Source organism: Pleurodeles waltl, chromosome 4_2 (assembly GCF_031143425.1).
Source record: "Pleurodeles waltl isolate 20211129_DDA chromosome 4_2, aPleWal1.hap1.20221129, whole genome shotgun sequence".
NCBI lineage: Eukaryota > Metazoa > Chordata > Amphibia > Caudata > Salamandridae > Pleurodeles > Pleurodeles waltl.
Window position 1 is genome coordinate 776,235,945 of NC_090443.1, and position 17,687 is coordinate 776,253,631.

The 17,687-nt window shown below is 45.9% G+C and overlaps 1 protein-coding gene across 1 annotated transcript in view; it reads right to left on the reverse strand.

Annotated features, from left to right (window-relative positions):
* Nucleotides 1–17,687, reverse strand: part of TNNI3K (TNNI3 interacting kinase) — a 2,589,932-nt gene that overhangs the window by 1,835,323 nt on the left and 736,922 nt on the right. Inside the window, exons 8-9 of the mRNA XM_069232439.1 lie at nt 14,185–14,329; nt 13,998–14,102 (exon numbers count right to left, since the gene is read on the reverse strand). Of these exons, the coding sequence (XP_069088540.1) occupies nt 13,998–14,102; nt 14,185–14,329 (250 nt within the window). The remainder of the gene's footprint in view (nt 1–13,997; nt 14,103–14,184; nt 14,330–17,687) is intronic.

Sequence of the window (17,687 nt, forward strand, 5' to 3'; positions counted from 1 at the left end):
TGGCAGACAGAACTGAACTGAAAGAGGACCTTGTGCACTTCTAAGCCACTATTTGAAGTCTCCCCCAATTCAAAGGCACATTTGGGTATTTAAACAGGGCCTCTGCCCCTACCAACTTAGATGCTTCCTGGAGAAGAGAACCAGAACCTGCAAACTGCCAAGAAGAACTGCCTGGCTGCCCAAAGGACTCACCTGACTGCTTTCTGTGAAGGACTGCTGCCTTGCTGTTGCCTTGCTGCCTTGCTGCTCTCTGGCTGTGCTGAGAAATGCTCTCCGAGGGCTTGGATGGAGCTTGCCTCCTGTTCCCTAAAGCAGCAAAAAGACTTCTTCTCTACAAGAAGAACTCCCTGTGCAGCGAAAATCGGCACACAGCCTGCCAGAAACAATGCACAGCCTGCATCTCGATGTAAAATTCACCACACACCGAACCGAAACAATGCAGCCCGACTTCGCTTCGATGCAGCGCCAGTGTAGCAACCGGAAACTCAACGCACGGCCCACTGGATGGACGCACAGCCGAGCCAGAACGACACAGCCCGACTTCCTGAGAGGAATCGACGCATCGTCTGCCGTGCGGTAGAAATTATCACGCAATGCCCTCTGGATCAATGCACACCCTGTGACTTCGTCCTGTCAGTGCTGGATTTCAACGCATCGTCCCCAGGGCATCCGAAAACCCCGCAACCCGAAGAGGATGCAAGACCGAGCACCGGAAATTGACGCAAAGACTTCCATGTGTAAAAAATAAACGAGGCAACGCCATGTGCGGCCCGAAAAATCGACGCACATCTCCCTGTTTTCCACGCATCTCCTCCTTTGCAGTTCCTTGCAGAGATTTTGACCGCAAACCAAGTAAGTTGTGCTTGCAAGAGACATTTGCTGCTTTTAACAGACTAAATACACTTTATAACATTTTTACAGTGTTATTCCTAAATATAGTTATTCCATTTTAATCGTTTTGACCTGCATCTTATCAGATAAATATTATATATTTTTCTAAGCACTGTGTGGTGTATTTTTGTGGTGTTCTATTGTGTTATTGCATGATTATTGCACAAATACTTTACACTTTGCCTTCTAAGTTAAGTCTGACTGCTCAGTGCCAGGCTACCAGAGGGGGGCTCAGGAGAATTTGGATTTTGTGTGTGCCTTACCTTGACCAGAGTGAAGGTCATTGCTTGGACAGGGGATAACCTGACTGCCAACCAAAGACCCCATTTCTAACACACACCAGGACAACTCTCTGAATATCAGGTGCCTCCAATGTGTGCTGGATGAAGATTCCTCAAAGGCCTTTCCGAAGGCAGATGTCCTCTCCATGGATCTGCATGAGGCCCTCAACAACTTACAGTGGGAGTACATGTAGGCGACAATGCACCGCATAAATATAGGTCCTGCCTGGGCTATATGGATAGTGCTGCTCTACAGTGAGGCGCAGGCTCAGGTGAGCACTTGGCAAAATATCTCGGAGCCCTTCAAGATACGCACTTGACAAGAAAAGGGCGTTCACTATCACCCTTGCTGTTCACTTTGGACATTCAGCCTTTTGCTGGTATTATTCGACAGCAGGAACAGTGGCACACTTCTTGCCCTGAGGGCTAGAGTGGCTTTTTGGCACATGTTGCAGCTTCCTCATGTAGCACAAGTGGCACTCACAAAAATGATCATCTTGCCCAGGCTGCTTTATTTTTTGTGAACCTTTCTCCTTGGATCCCCAGATTATGGTTCAGGTAACTAGACACACTGGTGCGAGAGCGCAGGTGAGATGGAGGGTGATGTAGAATACTCCACTTACCCTCCTGTGCCCAACCAGGAAGGGGGGTGCAGGAGTCCCAAACCTCTAGCTGTATCACATTGTAGTGCAGGTGCAGTGGCTGGCCCATTGGCTCCTGGGCTGCCACAGTGAGGAGCTGGGGCTATATGGCACTGTGCCTGATTGTGGATGCTTGATATACCTCATGCTGGGTGAGTGCCCCACCCAGGGACCACCCTGAACCTGTTGAGGATAACATTACAGTGTTGAGAGTAATACTCCAAGTTATCAGGTCAAATGAGACCCTATTCCCCAACATTGCTGCTGGTGGATCTCCCAGTGCCTTGGTGCAGTTCTCTCACGGCCCACAGACTGTGGTCCTGGACTGCCACTGACATCCCCACAGTGGGGGGATTGTTATGTCCGAGGGCAGAGTGAGAACCCTGGATGAATTCGCAATGGACGTCTGTTTGCCACTTGCACAGTTCTTCAGATATACCACTGCTGCCATGGCAGTCCATGTTTTGTGGCAAGGGGGCAAGAGAGAGCTGTTGTTGCATGAGGTTTTGCAGATTTTCCTTACTTTTGGTGAAGGTTGTGGGATAGTTCCATGGCTTTATAAATTGCTGCTACTCAAGACACGGCTAGATTTAATACGGCTCTAACATCATTGGGAGGTGGCCATGGACCAAGAGTTGTCAGACGGGGAATGGTATTATGCCTTGGAACATGTTCACACTGCATTTTACAATACCTGATTTTGTTGGACCTAGTTCAGCTTTCTACACATGACGTATCTTACTCCCCACCATCTTAACGTATTGCAGGGTACATCTGACTAGAAATTCCCCTGGGGTAGGGAATTGAATGCCGACTTCATACATATGAATTGGTCATGCCCAGTGGCTAAACTCTTCTGGCGGAAGGTGCTGTCTGACTTTGAGAACACACTGGATAGAACTGACCTGTGGAGGATGAGGAAATGTCTCTTGGGACTGTCTCCTACCCAGAGGTTGTCAAAGGTGGGAACCAGATTCTTAAACTTACCACTAGTGCTGGCCCGATGCACCCTAGCCATGCACTGGAAATCTTCCGGTGGGTGGACTCACTGTAGGTGGAGGATGGAAGATGGGCATGGGCAGAAGAATCTGTGCTGCAAGAGGAAGAAAGCAGAGGTCTATGTTGCCATCCAATTGCAGATGACTGGGCACCTAAAGTGACAGCTTTCACGGAGTGGGAGGATCAGGATCATACATCAATGGATGGGCCTGGGCTGGAATGGATAGTCTGGGGAATGCTGAGCCTAGGCCAGCAGGAGCCAAAGGAAGGAGTGAGTATCTATCTATGGTGAGAGGACCGACTGACACTTTATTGGATACACAGTGGTGCCGGGACCATTGCATAGGATTATGTTGTTGGGGGGGGGGCTAAGCAGGAGTTCTGAAAATTGTTGTAGGCTAACATGGTGATGATGCCAGTGAAGCTGCAGGGTGTGTTGGAGACTGGAGGCATTTACAAAATGTTACCCTGACTCCTAGGTTGCGGATCTACTGCTGTACACTTCAGCTATGTTATTGAACACAGTGTATACACAGCATCTAGATGAATGTCACAAATGCTGCCTCGTGAAGTTTGCAGCCACTAATAAAGTTTTAAAACAAAAAGATGGGAGAATTCTTTGAGTTTTTTTCCTCGTAAAATTGAACATGCTACGGTCATTGAATTTCATAAACAGTTTTTTTCACTTTTTATAGATTTTAATCTTTACAATTTTTTGATTGTTTTCTATATATATTTATATATATATATATATATATATATATATATATATATATATATATATATATATATATACATATATATACATTATTTATTTTTTTCACTGAAAAAAACAAAGAAACAAAGGTTACAAGGATGTTATAGTTAGGAAATCAAATTAAAAAAACATAGAAATTTACTTAAAAACCAAAGGTTGCAGGGATGTTATTGTTAAACTCACATTTTAAATGCACAAAACCACAGAAATTCACCAAACATTTACTGGAAATATTACATTGATATGATCCATGATGTTATCAAAGATGTCATGAGTGCCGTAATTTGTGGGGTGCAGTGCATGGCGAGAGAGCGAGTTATAGTTAACTTAGGGCATGAGGGTTTGAGTGGGGCTGTGAGTGGGTGCGTAAGGGTCTGAGTGGGTGTGTGAGTGGGAGAGAGATTGAAAAAGAGAAATTGAGAGAGAGATAAAGAAAGTGAGAGGGAGAAAGAAAGTGAGCTTTTAGGCTTTGGTGAACAATATACTTAGAATAAGTTATTTCTGGACAAATAGAAAACAAAAGTGTATTTTTCAATTAAAAAGAGTGAGATCACCTTTCAGTACAAACCTTACATTTTTTAAATTGAAAATAAGGAAGTGACCACAGACACAAGTGGACTAGAACCCTCAACTTTGAGCGTGAGCATCTGTGACCTTACCCATTATGCCACTGGTTACTCTTGTCTGTGCAGAAAGTCACTGCAAGGAAAGACTATTGCAATAACTATCTCTCTGTTGCATCCCATTATGGGATGAAAGAGAGAGAGAGAGAGTAACCGGACCACGGGGGGAGCCTCGAAGACCCCATGGTTCATGCCAGTTCCCCACATCCTGTGGGAGCCGGTATTGCTCCCTCAAGCTGGGAGCTGCTTTTAGTAGCAGCTCCCTGTCTGTGGGAGCAATGTTTTCATCTATCTTCCCCGCAAGCATATTTGCATGCAGGGAAGACAGATGAAATATTTGCTTTCTGCAAGGGAGAGCTGTTTGATAGCTCTCTCTTGCAGAAACATGACTTTGTTTGCTTTTGCTTAATGGGGGTTGTCAGCCATCACCAAGCACATGCAAACAGATATATCCAAGGGGTGGACACCCCAGGACATACCAGAAGCTGACATTGAGGGGTGGCGGTCCCCAGGGCCATCAGTGGCTCTATGTAGGGGGCCATGCCCCCGACAAGCATAGCCCCGAAGAGATGGTGGTCCCTGGCGCTCGGGGTCTGAAACAGACCACCTATTATATTTTAATGATAGTCCTGGGGAGGTGGTGGCCCCTAGGGCTGCAATGGGGCAGCACAGCCCACCCACATTAACAGGACAGATGAGTCCCAGGGCTATGGGGGGGGGGCACTGGTCCACAACACACAAATATTTTTATCACTGAGGAGGTAGCAGTCCCTGGGACAGTGGGGGTGGGTGTCCTTGCATTAAAATATCAATGCCCCCAAGACTTGGCCCACCCGGGGGCTCCTCTGAAAGAAGCACAGGAGCCCATGTCAGGAGTGATGTAATATGTGAGGTCATAAGCAGTGCATTATGGGGTAACTATAACTGCTGAATTGTACTGGTTTTGTATGTGTGAAATGTGTGCCTAACTATATTGTCCCTGTAACCTTTGTTTTTTTCAGTATAAAACCAGTTGCAGAACTGCAGACTGCAAGTAAATGCCCAGAAATGTGTATAAATAATATGATAATTAGTTTTAGCAATGGGACTGTTAGGATGCTTCAGGCAGTTACTAGCACAGTTTAGTGACTGAGAAATTGAAACTCTGATTAAAAATACTATCTATTATATAAGAGGTAGGGGACAGGGACAATGGACAACTTCATACTGTGTATGTTGCCACCAGTCTGGCAGTGTTGACGTCATAACTCCCGGAATGACAAGGCATCCAGTTCATTTGTCAGACGGCTATGTTATACATATATGACCTACCTATGTAATGACTCTTCATGCTATTGCTGCCTCCCATCCCAAATGGGCTTGTTGATGTGTTTGATTAAAATGCAAATAAAAATATTTATTAAAAAAAAGAATACTATCTGTTAGGTGGACTTAGGGAAAGAGTGAGGGGCTACAAAATAATATTAAAACGTTTTGGTGGAAAACATGTCAGATCTTTGAAAAAGCGAAATCCAGTACAATTGATATTATCAAGCAACTATACCTTTCCAACATACACCATTTAGGTGCTCAAATCAAGATAATTTCTGAAATAATATACAGTCAAAAAATGTATAGTATTTGAAAAATAATGGAATTGCCTACATATGTACACAGAATACTAGGGTTTAAACTACAATTCTTCAACCCACGGAAAAAAAAAAATCATCTCAATAGGAGACCCACTCAAGTATTCCACTGAGACATGACATAAGTGAAGCTTTCAATGGAAAGGAGAATCATATGTATTTTCCATTGCCTAAGGTGCTAGTCAGAAATAACATTCTAGAAATTACACCTGTGTGAACCATAAACTAATGTTTGCACCTGAAAATCTTCCTAGTATTTAAATTCTAGAAAAAAATCATTTTATTATATTTTCTCACAGACAGTATGAAAAATGATACATACATATATAAAAAGAAATATCCAGGTTTCTGTGGCATTCAGATGCACAGCAACATCAAGTTACAGTGTCCAGACAGAAAGCATTAAACACTCACTTCAAAAAAGTCATAGATCCACCCCGAGACCCATGCAGATCCCAGTCAGTCATAGGGCTCCCTTCCCTGACAGCTCCCAACCTTCTTACTCTCCTTCAGCCTCTGACCATCAGCCCCATATCTTCACAATCTTCTTGGGACAGCACTGCACTGGTACATAAGCTCCTCTGCCTGCTTGCACCACTTCATATTGGATTCCCAGTCTGTCAGGGTCGGAATCTGTGCCCAGCCCCAGTGCATTATCAGGTCCCTCCCAGCCACCAATAGTGTAACATTACAGAGCAAAAAGATTTACCTATCTACGGTCACTTCCCCCCAGATGCCCAAGCAAATCAAACAAGGAGTAAGTTCCAGGACCTCCCCCAGCACCCTGAGAGTCTATGTTGAAACTCTCAACATAGAAGGCCCAGAAGGCCATCAACATCGGGCACCCCAAAAGTGTATGGAACAAAGTTCCCTGCTGCCCACAACCCATCAGGCAGTGGTCTGAGTCACTTCTCCCCATAACGCAGAGCCTTGTGTGGGTAAAGTATGTCTGGATGAGATTGAATCCCACTCAAATGGCTACCTCTCTGAGGTATATGCGAAGCCGCCCCACACTCATCGTCCTCCAATCTCTCCAGATCTTCCTCCCATCTCTCTTGCAGCCTCTTTAACAGGGCATTGTTATGGCTAAGAGTACGGAATGCAGTTGTGAGATAGTGTGTCTACAAAGTGGGGGGGGGGGCAGTGCCCGATACTCCAATGGCCTCTCATCTTCCAGGTCCTGGGGGCAACGGATCAGTCATGTCAGGATAGAACTAAACCATAGGGAGCTTACAAATGTCCCCCCCCCTGCTTTTCATACTGGCTTTGCCAATCATGTGCCAACGCTTGGGGCATGACACTCTTCAGAGCCCTGCCAACTCATCTGAGTCCCACAATGGCATATCCAGCATCACTCAACCTACCCATCCCTGTCTCCACATTGCATGCCTCCATGTCTGAACCACCAAGGCAGTCAGTTACCGGGAGATTTGCCACTCGACTTGCACCACAGAGCCACAGTGGGGAGCCATGGGGCTCCAGCCCCTGCCTGTCTGTCATCAGGTCCAGCTCGCCCGATCCACAAATGTCCAGTCATTGACCGGCAGCAGGTGAGCCATCTGCTAGTGCAGTTGAAGATCTGGCAAGCGATACCCCCCTCTGCTGGATGCCTCATCAGTGTCCAAATAGCAATACTCTGAGCACCCCCCCAGCCCAGAGAAGGACTCTTACCACTTCCACCACCTGGAAAAAAAGGTCAGGGACCTCAAACATAACATTTTGCACCACATAAAAGAACGTATAAGGATACATCATTTTATACAGGTCCACCCTTGTCAGCAGGGACAAGGGGAGGCGACGCCAGTGTTTCACATCCCTATAGAAATTTCAAAACATCAACTGTGCTTTTTTATCATAAAACAAGTTACAGTCCGCAGTCACATAGATTCCATTGTAAGTGTCTCAAGCTCAGATCACACCAACTCCTAGGGCCAGTTGACCCGAGGCACCTAACCTGACAATGGGTATGCTATGTATTTACCCCAGTTGATATTTATGCCGGAGAAAAAAAACTAACATTTGTTGGCTCTCCATGACCCTTGGCAGGAAATGGTCCAGATCTTCAAGGCAGAGCACAAAATTGTCCGCATAAAGGGAGATCACATCCTTCCAACCACCATTCCAGTGAAGGCCCAGCAAAATTGCATCCTGCTGAACCCAGTTTGCCAGCAGCTCAATCGCCAGCACAAAGAGCAAAGGAGAAAGGGCAGCCAACCCAAGTCAAATTCTTCTGACAGCATGCCATTCAGCCTCACCTTCTCTGTAGGTGTATGGTAAAGGAGGCTCAACCACTTCCGGAACATGGGGCCAAAATCCATATTGTCGAGGAAGGCCAGCAGATAGAACCACTCTAAGGAACCCTGTGCCAAGAGAGGAGCCAGTTCCTGCACATGGAGTTGTCTACTCAGGCAACCAAAGAGCCGCCAGAGATTTTGACGTGTAGATTTATACTGCATAAATCCAGATTGATCCAGTGCCACCACACCATCAATCACCTGTGCTAAGCAGTTCACTAAAACCCTAGCAAGCAGTTTATTTTCCAGATTTAGATGGAAGATCTGCCTCGACGAGGCACAGTCCGCTGGGCCTTCCCAGGTTTGTGAATCAACACTATCAGCATTTGTCGAAGATCGCAGGAAAGCTCACCCCATGTCTGGGCATTGTAGTAAAAATCATGCAAAAGCTTCATCACCTTACTCTAAACACATTTAAAAAAACTCAGGGGGATAGCCATGGGGACCTTGGGCCTTCCCACTTCTGATTTGGGTCAGGGCAGCAGTGATTTTTCTCTCAGTGGTCCTGGCCTCAAGCAAAAACCGAGCCTCTCTACTCAGTCTTAGAACTGGGAGGTCATGCATAAAGCCCTCCATGCCTACTTCTGTCTCCCAGGAGAGGTGTGAGGTATAAAGAGCACTGAGGTAGGAAGCCAAGGTCAGGGATATTGTTGCGGTCATTTTCTGCCCTCTTGGCTTGTCAAGTGTATACCCCAGGATCCAGCATTGGCCTTCCTCCTTTCTGGCCAACCACGCCAACATCTTCGCCACCTTGTTCCCCAACTCATAGAGTTTACTCTGCTGTACTCTATGAAGTGTCCTTGCCTCCTGATGAACCAGTTGTTTATATTCCTCCCAGAGCTGAACCAGACCTTGCGCCTGCTCCAGTTCTGGCCACTCCACATACTCAGCCTCCTTCTCTAACAATTCCCTTTCCAACTCCATCACCTTTTGGTTTCTCTCCCTATTCTTTCCCACCACAAGTGATATTAGCAGGCCCCGGGCCAACATCTTATAGGCATTTCAAAGTACAGTCCCCGAGGACACCGCCCCCTCATTCTCCTGGAAATACTGGCCAGTTCACATCTGGCCCAGGCACAAGCTGGAGCCGGTATGAGGCCCACAAGCCCACAACTCCATAACAATTGGGGACAGGTTTGAAATGCCCCTTGTTAAGTAGGTGGTATTCCTATACCATAAGCGTTGGGTCCCAGGTACCAGAAAGAGGTCGAGCCATGCCTGCAAGCAGGAGGCATTGGCTGCATAGGAAAACTGCCTGTCCACCGGATATGAGGCCCGTCACAGGTCTCCCAATCCCAGGGCCCTCAAGAAAGGAGCAAAGTTGTGGGTCATGGATGTCCCAGCATCCTTACCATCCCCTTCGAGGCTCAGATTGAGGTTCCCCCACAAGCAACAATGACTCTGGGTAGTCAGTGGTCCATTTCCCCAGGCCTTCCAGGCCCTTGGAGGTGGGGTGGCAAGTACCCAGAGGCCACCACTAGATGCTTCCAGTTCCCGTGCCTCCTACTGCCCCCCAACAGCCAGTTAGATTAGTCCATGTTTTCACCAATTGGAACAGTGTGGATCTGTGAACCAGGATTCCAGCCCGCCTTGCCCCAGCAAAATAGCCCACATGCACCAGAGATTTATACTTGCCCCTTCCCATGAAGTCACAATGGGAACCCTCAGATTTGTTTCTTGCAAAAGAATCAAATCCAGTGCCTATCTTGTCAAATACTGCAGTACCACCCCTCTCATCAGCTTGTTTCTGAACCCATTCACATTTCAGGAGGGGACTCTAAAGGTAGTACCCCTAGCTAGTTTTTGAGAACCCATCCATGCCAGTGTCTGTGAGTGATCTGAGGGATCAAAGTTCCCCCAGCTGCCAATTTGTCTCCACTTCAGCTACAGCCTCCACAGCTCCTATCAGCTGTTCCCCAAACCCCCTCCTGCCACCTCATGCTGCGAGTATTGGGCAACCCTCCCCCCAAAGCCTGAGGCATCTGTCACTCCCTCCAACTTTGGGTATTGCTTACCATCATAGCCAACTTATCAAGTAGGGTTAGTGCATGCCTGGCCCGCTGGTTCAGTCTCCATCCAGGGCAAAACCACCCACCTAAACAACCTCCCCACACACACCAAGCCCCAAGAAGTCCTCTTGGTGTCCCCCCAACAGGGGACCAATCAAGTAACCTCATCTGCCATCATGGGGTTGGCCCTCAGGAGGTCGACTTTTCAATGTCTGCACTGGAGCTAGTCAATCCATCTTCTGATGGCCCCAGACATTGAGTCAGGGCCTCCCACTGGTTCACCTAGGGCTGCAGTAGACCATGTTGCAGCTCTGCAACTGCCTTGTTCCTCTCCATTCCTGCCTAAGCCTTGGTGGGGGTCACCCTTGTCCTCCATCATTTGCGGCAGTCAAGAATGCCAATTGGGGGAAAGCACACCAACACTTTCCTGTGGCACGGGTGGCCCCACCTCTCCAGCCAGTCACACACCTCCTTCATCTCTGTGACTAAATGAATTGCATCTCCCACCACCCGGAGACAAGCCGGAAACAGCAAGGCATACTTGAAGTTGAGGCACAGCAATGTTTTTTGACAGCCAGCATGGACTCATGTTTATGTTGGACCGAGGTACTATAGCCCAGGTAAATGCTCGCCGGACTATCCCCAATTCACTAGCGCCAGTGAGCATGTGTTAGTTGTAGGATATTGTCAGGTCCCTAAAATTAAGTAAGCAGGCCACAATTAGACTGGTTGGCACTCAAAGCACCAGATGCTGACCCGGAACCCTATGCACCATCTCAACTGAGAACAGTGTTGCCGCCTTTCCTCCCAGCACCTCAGAGGACAGGATCACTCTACCTTCTCTGGGACATCCATCAACCATGTATTGTTAAGGCGGGAGAGCACCTCAGCATATTTAACCCTAGCTGATAAGGCATCCAGCCTGTCCTCATGATCTGTCATGGCCGGGTGAAGCCGGACCACTCCAAAGCTATGATCCTATTGGCCAATTTGAAATAGTTTGCCTGCAGAAGACACACATAAATGGCCACCACCTCTATTTTATGCTCCAAGGCATCCTTCATGTCTCAGATGGTCGCCAGCATCACAGCTGTGTGGGCCTTCAGGTCCAGCGCCACCCCCATTGGAGTGTGGCCCTCTGCAGCCATTGCCCCCTTCACCTGTGCTGGGCCTACTTGTTTGTTGTGTTCCATTGTGAGGGCTAGCAAATCAAAGCCACGATCCTCCATCTGCTTACTTATCAGTAGCCAGGTGGCTAAACAGCCATCCATCATCTCACTCATGGGGCCCGCACCCCAGCCTAGAGGAGGGGGGCTCACTGCTACATCACTACCAGCCCCACCAGTGGCATGAACTTCCTCCTTGCCCACCAGCAACTCCATCAGAGATCCGAGCCACTGGGTCTCTTCATGGCACATTCCTTGGCTCCACCACCCCAAGATGTGCTGGATCTTGTAGGTGCACCTCCCCTCAGGCTGTGCCAGTACCCAGGGGGCCTTCCTACCATCTCCCGGCTACTTCCAAGCTCACTGGGACACCCAATAGGGAGGCAAAGGATGCATTAGTCCAACTTGCTGGCTTCACAGCACCCTCGTCAGGCTCCACTAACTCCTCTGGGCCCCCAGGCTCTGTCCTAGGGTGTCAGCTCCTCATGACCTTCGAAGCTGCCCGATCACTTTTCCACCTAGCCCAGCACACCTCACCGGCCACAGCCAAACAGTCCTACCAAGTAAGCCCCTCCAAGCCTGCAAGCTCCTGTGCTCTGTCTGTCACTCCTCTGGGCCCTCAGCAGCCCAGACTGTCACGCTGGCCACCACACCTCCAAGGCTCTGGCCCGCAGGCAGCCCATGGAATCCAACTTCTGATCCCTCCATGGACTCTCCCCACAGCCACCCCCGACACCCCCAAGAACTGATCAGCTGCAGAGGGAGCACAGGGCTGGGGTGGATGCACGTACCAGTAGGCCTGCAGTGTCAAAGCTCCAGGCTAAGCGTCCAGCTCCAGTCCTGCTGCGGCCACACCCCCAAATCTACATAGTGTTGTCAAAATGACCTAATAAGAGAAAATGCACATGCAACAATGTTTATGGGAGGGATTTACAAAATTGTCACGCAATACAGCACAGCAAGTAAAGTTGCTGCACTGTGTTATGTGAGAGGGAGAGAGCAGAATAGCTCCATGTCTACTAAGATATGTCACTCCTGCTCTCTTCTGTAGGGCTGGTGCACAATCAGGCAGCCTCTTGCCATACTGCAAAGGAGTCTCTGTGATATCTAGCATTGGTTTTGAACTAAAAGAGTGGTCTTCTAGGACAAAATGCTATTTGTAGTGAAATATGTGTTTTTGACCACTGACTTTGTGCTGCACTACTTTGCACCTGGATTAGTTGTTCAGTGTTCACCAATTGCAGACTACATTTTGTATTCAGTTTAGCTTGCTATTGACTTTATTGTAGCGTTAGATATCGCCTTGTTAAATGCATCTGTGTTTTTCCACATTGTAAAACTGTGCTTGTTTTTATATTCTTTCTCACTGAAGAGCTAGGACATATTATCATCGAACAGTTAGTCAGTCAGCACGATAAGAATGTACCAGACTTCTGTTTTTTGTGCAAGCAGGCAATGGTTTGGCCTTGGGAGAAATACCTTGGGATGTTGGCTAATTCTCAACGGGATTTTTTCAACTCTGACCTACATTAGCCAGCATGTTTGAATATTTCTTTTTTATGGGAGTTTTTTTTTCCAGAAAGCCCTTTGGGTTCTTTAAGATATAAAAAGGTGGTCCTGCTCGGTAGCGGTGGAATTTCCAAGACCTCAGTCAGGATTAGACGTCGAATGTCTGACATATTTGTCCCATGAGGGCAGAGATCTCTTTCTCGCAGTTGAACAGGGTAACTTTTTGCTGGCATGAGAAAGATGAAGAGCTTGGAAGGCCCTACGGTTATGAATTTTTACTTTATTATTTGCTTTGCATATTCATAACTACATATATTTGCTGTGTACATTGCAATTGGGAATCATTTAGGTATATTTTCCTTTCATTGCTGTGACTATTTTTGAGCGTGTGCTTTCAATCTGTTAACCTTGTGGTGAAATAATAATAAATGTTGTCTTTGAACTGAGAAGTGCATTCCAGAAATTTTTGTCAGCTCGGTCATTAGTGAAAGCAAAACACTATGCTTAGACAAACTTTAAAACTTTTCCCACTTTGGATGTGTGCTGTACAGTGCACCACATATGTTAAGTCAGAAAAGTTTGGAGAAGGTAAAATATTTCTTCATTTTACTGCTAATCTCAAAAAGCCTTTATTTTTGGCATGAAGTCCTGCCTACAATTGTTAGTAGGTAGGGCTTTGCATCTAAAACCATGGGTGGTTTCATGGGAATGTTGATGTACTACACATGGTGTGGCCGCTTGATGCAATGTAGTGCTAGTGTTTCTTTGACTTACTTTAGGGCTACATTCTGGCACAAATAAAGTTTTGTATTAGAAAGTGAGTCCTAAATAAGGATTTTGCTCTGGTTTGAGTCACGTTGTTGATGCAGACCACCACACATACATTTTTAAATCTGCAAGTGTGTAAGTAATCATATGCACCTAAGTTTATAATTAATTATGAGCTCATTTTTTATGAACGGTTCGCTTCAGGGAGTCCAAAGAGTCCAAACCTAGAGTGGTTACGGTAAACACTAACATAATGTGGAATTACATTTAATGTTTCTCAGTTAAAAATGGTTAATGTTTTTGACATTGATATTTCTGAAGGGCCAATGCAATTTTTGCACGGTCATTATTAAATGCAAGCAATACCTTTATCAGGTGATGTAGATGTAGCTAAGCAACTTGGTACAACGAGCCCGCATATGGATTCATACCTATGAAATGCTGTTTCACTGAAGATATTTTCCTTTGTCAGGCTTTCAGTTCCAGTGAGTTGGATTAAATCTTTGACCACGTCAAATTTGCCATTGTAGCAAGCTCTGTAGGCAAAGAAAAACATTCAGCTTATAATGCTGTTTAATTCATATAGCATAAAGTCAATTTAGCATTTTCATGACTCACAAGTGTAAAGGTGTGTCTCCATAGATATTCACAACATGGGGTTGTACATCCGAGGTGTTTTGTAGGAGGTATTTCACTATTTCATGGTGTCCAAATCGACAGCAAAAATGGAGTGGGACATGGTCTTCGTTGTCAAGTGCGTTCACTGCAAGAAAGAGAAAAAACACAAACATTTGAAAGCACAATATCTAACATTTCACACTACTCGAATGCATTCTAGTTTTGGACAGACGTGCCTTAAAAACAAAGGTGTATGCAGAAATACCATTTACCAAATGCCCAAAGTTTAGAAGTGCACAAATTGTCAATGAGAATTACTTTGCGGTCCAAATAATTGGAAATCTAGTTGTACTGTCTGTGAATTAAAGCTGACTATTATTCTAATGTAACTGTATGATGCTGCATTGGTAAAATGACACATGAGGGGTGGGACTCAATCTTGATCAAGCTCTCCTAAAGCACCCATAAAGGTAAAGTATCTATGACCTAAAGAGCAATAGCACATGTCTGAGAACTCCTTGATAGTTCTAACACAAGTGGAAGTCTCCCTTCAAAGAAAATGCTTGTAGGAGCAGCAGTACGAAAAATTAATATATGTAATAAATCAACATGACAAAAATCCAATTTAGTTGAACACACTTTAATTACTAAAATGGCACAAAAATAAAGCCAATCTATTGTATGAATGATGAGATGAAAAAATACACTTGGATGTTTTTGCATACCTGTCATTTTCAGATGTATAAAGTCAGTATAAGTTTTAGGCCCATATTTATACTTTTTGACGCAAAACTGCGCTAAAGCAGTTTTGCGTCAAAAAAATTAGCGCCGGCTAACGCCATTCTGAAGCACCATGCGGGCGCTGTATTTAATCAATGATGTTAGCCGGCGTTAGCCGCCGGCGCTGCCTGGTGTGCGTGGAAAAAAACAACGTATACCAGGCAGCGCCAGCGTAGGGGGATATGGGGCTTGGGCGTCAAAAAATGGGGAAAGTCAGGTTGAGGCAAATTTTTCGCCTCAACCCGATTTGCGCCGTTTGTTTTCACTCCCAACCCCCATAGAAATGACTCCTGTCTTAGCAAAGACAGGAGTCATGCCCCCTTGCCCAATGGCCATGGCCAGGGGACTTATGTCCCCTGGGCATGGTCATTGGGCATAGTGGCATGTAGGGGGGCACAAATCAGGCCCCCCTATGCCACAAAAAAAAAAAAAAATTACTTACCTGAACTTACCTAAATGTCCCTGGGATGGGTCCCTCCAGCCTTGGGTGTCCTCCTGGGGTGGGCAAGGGTGACAGGGGGTGTCCCTGGGGGCATGGGAGGGCACCTCTGGGCTCCTTCCGAGCCCACAGGTCCCTTAACGCCTGCCTTTTGCAGGCGCTAAAAAACGGCGCAAAAGCGGCCGTACGTCATTTTTTTTGACCCGCCGACTCCCGGGCGTGAATTTTGCCCGGGAGTGTAAATACGACGCACATGCCTCGGAGTAAATTTTTTAGACGGGAACGCCTACCTTGCATCTCATTAACGCAAAGTAGGTGTCCACGCTAAAAAATGATGCAAACTCAATGGACTTTGGCGCTAGACGCGTCTAACGCCAAAGTATCAATATGGAGTTAGTTTTGCGTCGGAATTGCGTCAAAAAAACGACGCAATTCCAGCGCTAACAAAGTATAAATATGCCCCTTAATGTTTGTGCTTTTCAAGAACAGCCACATGGCCACAGCGGTATATTGTTTTTTTTAACATGTGAAACACAGAAAAGCATTTCATAGAACAGTTTTAAAGAGGTTCTGTTGTTTTTGTTTAAATGGTGTCCCTTTAAAATCAACACTGAATCACTTTAAAAAAAAAAAAGCAATTTTTCAAGAGACGCTGTGGAAGTAAATGTGACTCTTGTGCTGTTGCTACTTTTCACTGGAAGTTCATTAGACACAAATACACTTGTTCCAGTAGGAGACCGGCTTCCCAACCAGATTCTTGATTCCCACTGTCAGAAAGTTCAGTCCCAAAAGGAACAGTTTGGTTTCTCCTAAATTGCAGACTATTTCTGGGAGCTTCTGCCCTCCAAGGCCTTTATGGTATTAGATCAACAACACTAACTTGCCCTGGGGGTCCTCTTTTTATTATGGGGTGCAAGGGACCAGCTCGTACCCTTATGAGAATAGCTTTAACAGAGTCTTGAACGAGAGCTGATGTTAATCACTCCACCGGTCTCTGCAAGTAAGAGAAAGAATCTTTCCAAGCAGATTTATTTTTTCCATTACTGTTTCCAGAGCACTGTAGTTTCCATGGTAGTGGGAACCTTAACTTATAGGGTTAATCAAGCAGCAGCAGGTGTTGACCCACTAAACCCATGGAGCAAAATTCCCACGCAGCTTTCTTTTGCAGCACTATGCGGTTTCAGACCTATCTGTCAAAGGATGCACAAGCCTGGGTTTTAAAGGATGTCAGATGGAAGAGAGAGCCAGATGCTTCTTCTTCAGTACTTCAAGTCCATCCCCAGACGTCCTGCTCTAATCAAGGACAGTTTGCTTCCTGCAAAGGGAAAAATACACTTGTCTTTCACCCACTTGGAGAAAGGTGGCAGTACATATCTGTGGAGATCTTCTTCGAAAGCTCTTATTACAATGTGCTTACTTTGACTTTGACTTATGTGCATCAATAACAGAAAGTTGGGCCTGCCTATGTATGCTTCAGTTGTGAACCTTAAAGACTTTTCCCCAGAACTGAGCTGCTGTTGCCAGTGAGAGGTCCTGTAAATAAGTTCTCTTGTATGGTTGATGATAGCACAGCAGGCATCGCAGTCAAAGGACAGAGTCGGGCTGAGCACTAATTAAGCATGAATTTTATACCTACTGCCAATGTTCAGCAGTTGGAGAGAAACCTAGTTTGAAGTCAGTACAGGGGTCCCTTAACCGGAAAAACAGCTTTTGTTTCCATCATGAAAAAGGCACAATTTAATCATATTTATAGAAATATTTTTTGTGATATTTGTTCTAAACACATAAATTCACCAAAAAATTAGATTTTCACTGATTAGTAAAACCTCACAAGAACTAAGTTGTGATATGATTCTTAGCCTCAGTTACACAAATAATTTTGTCAACATAGAGCACGCCTTTCCATGTAAACAGGCCTATGTAGTGAAAACACTTTTGTAACTGCTACTACTAACATTTGCCAGAGTCGAGTTCAAACTACCCTACATTAGCCTCAAAGCAGTGCACCTGCAGCATGCCCCCTACCTACCGGCACGTTACACCAAAGATCATCACAATTGTTTGAAAGGTCATCATTTTGCTGTGGCGTTCGCTTCCTGGGACTGATGTAGCGTTTTAGGTTGTTGGGGTTTCCCAAAGGGCAATCTAGGAATTGAGGCATATGCACAGCTCGCCCCTCCCCTAACCCAACTGAACATGTGTTGATCATTTTGTAAATACAAGGAAAACCTACAAAGATAAACCCGACCTTATTGCAAGATTTGTAGTAGATTTGATTAAACAG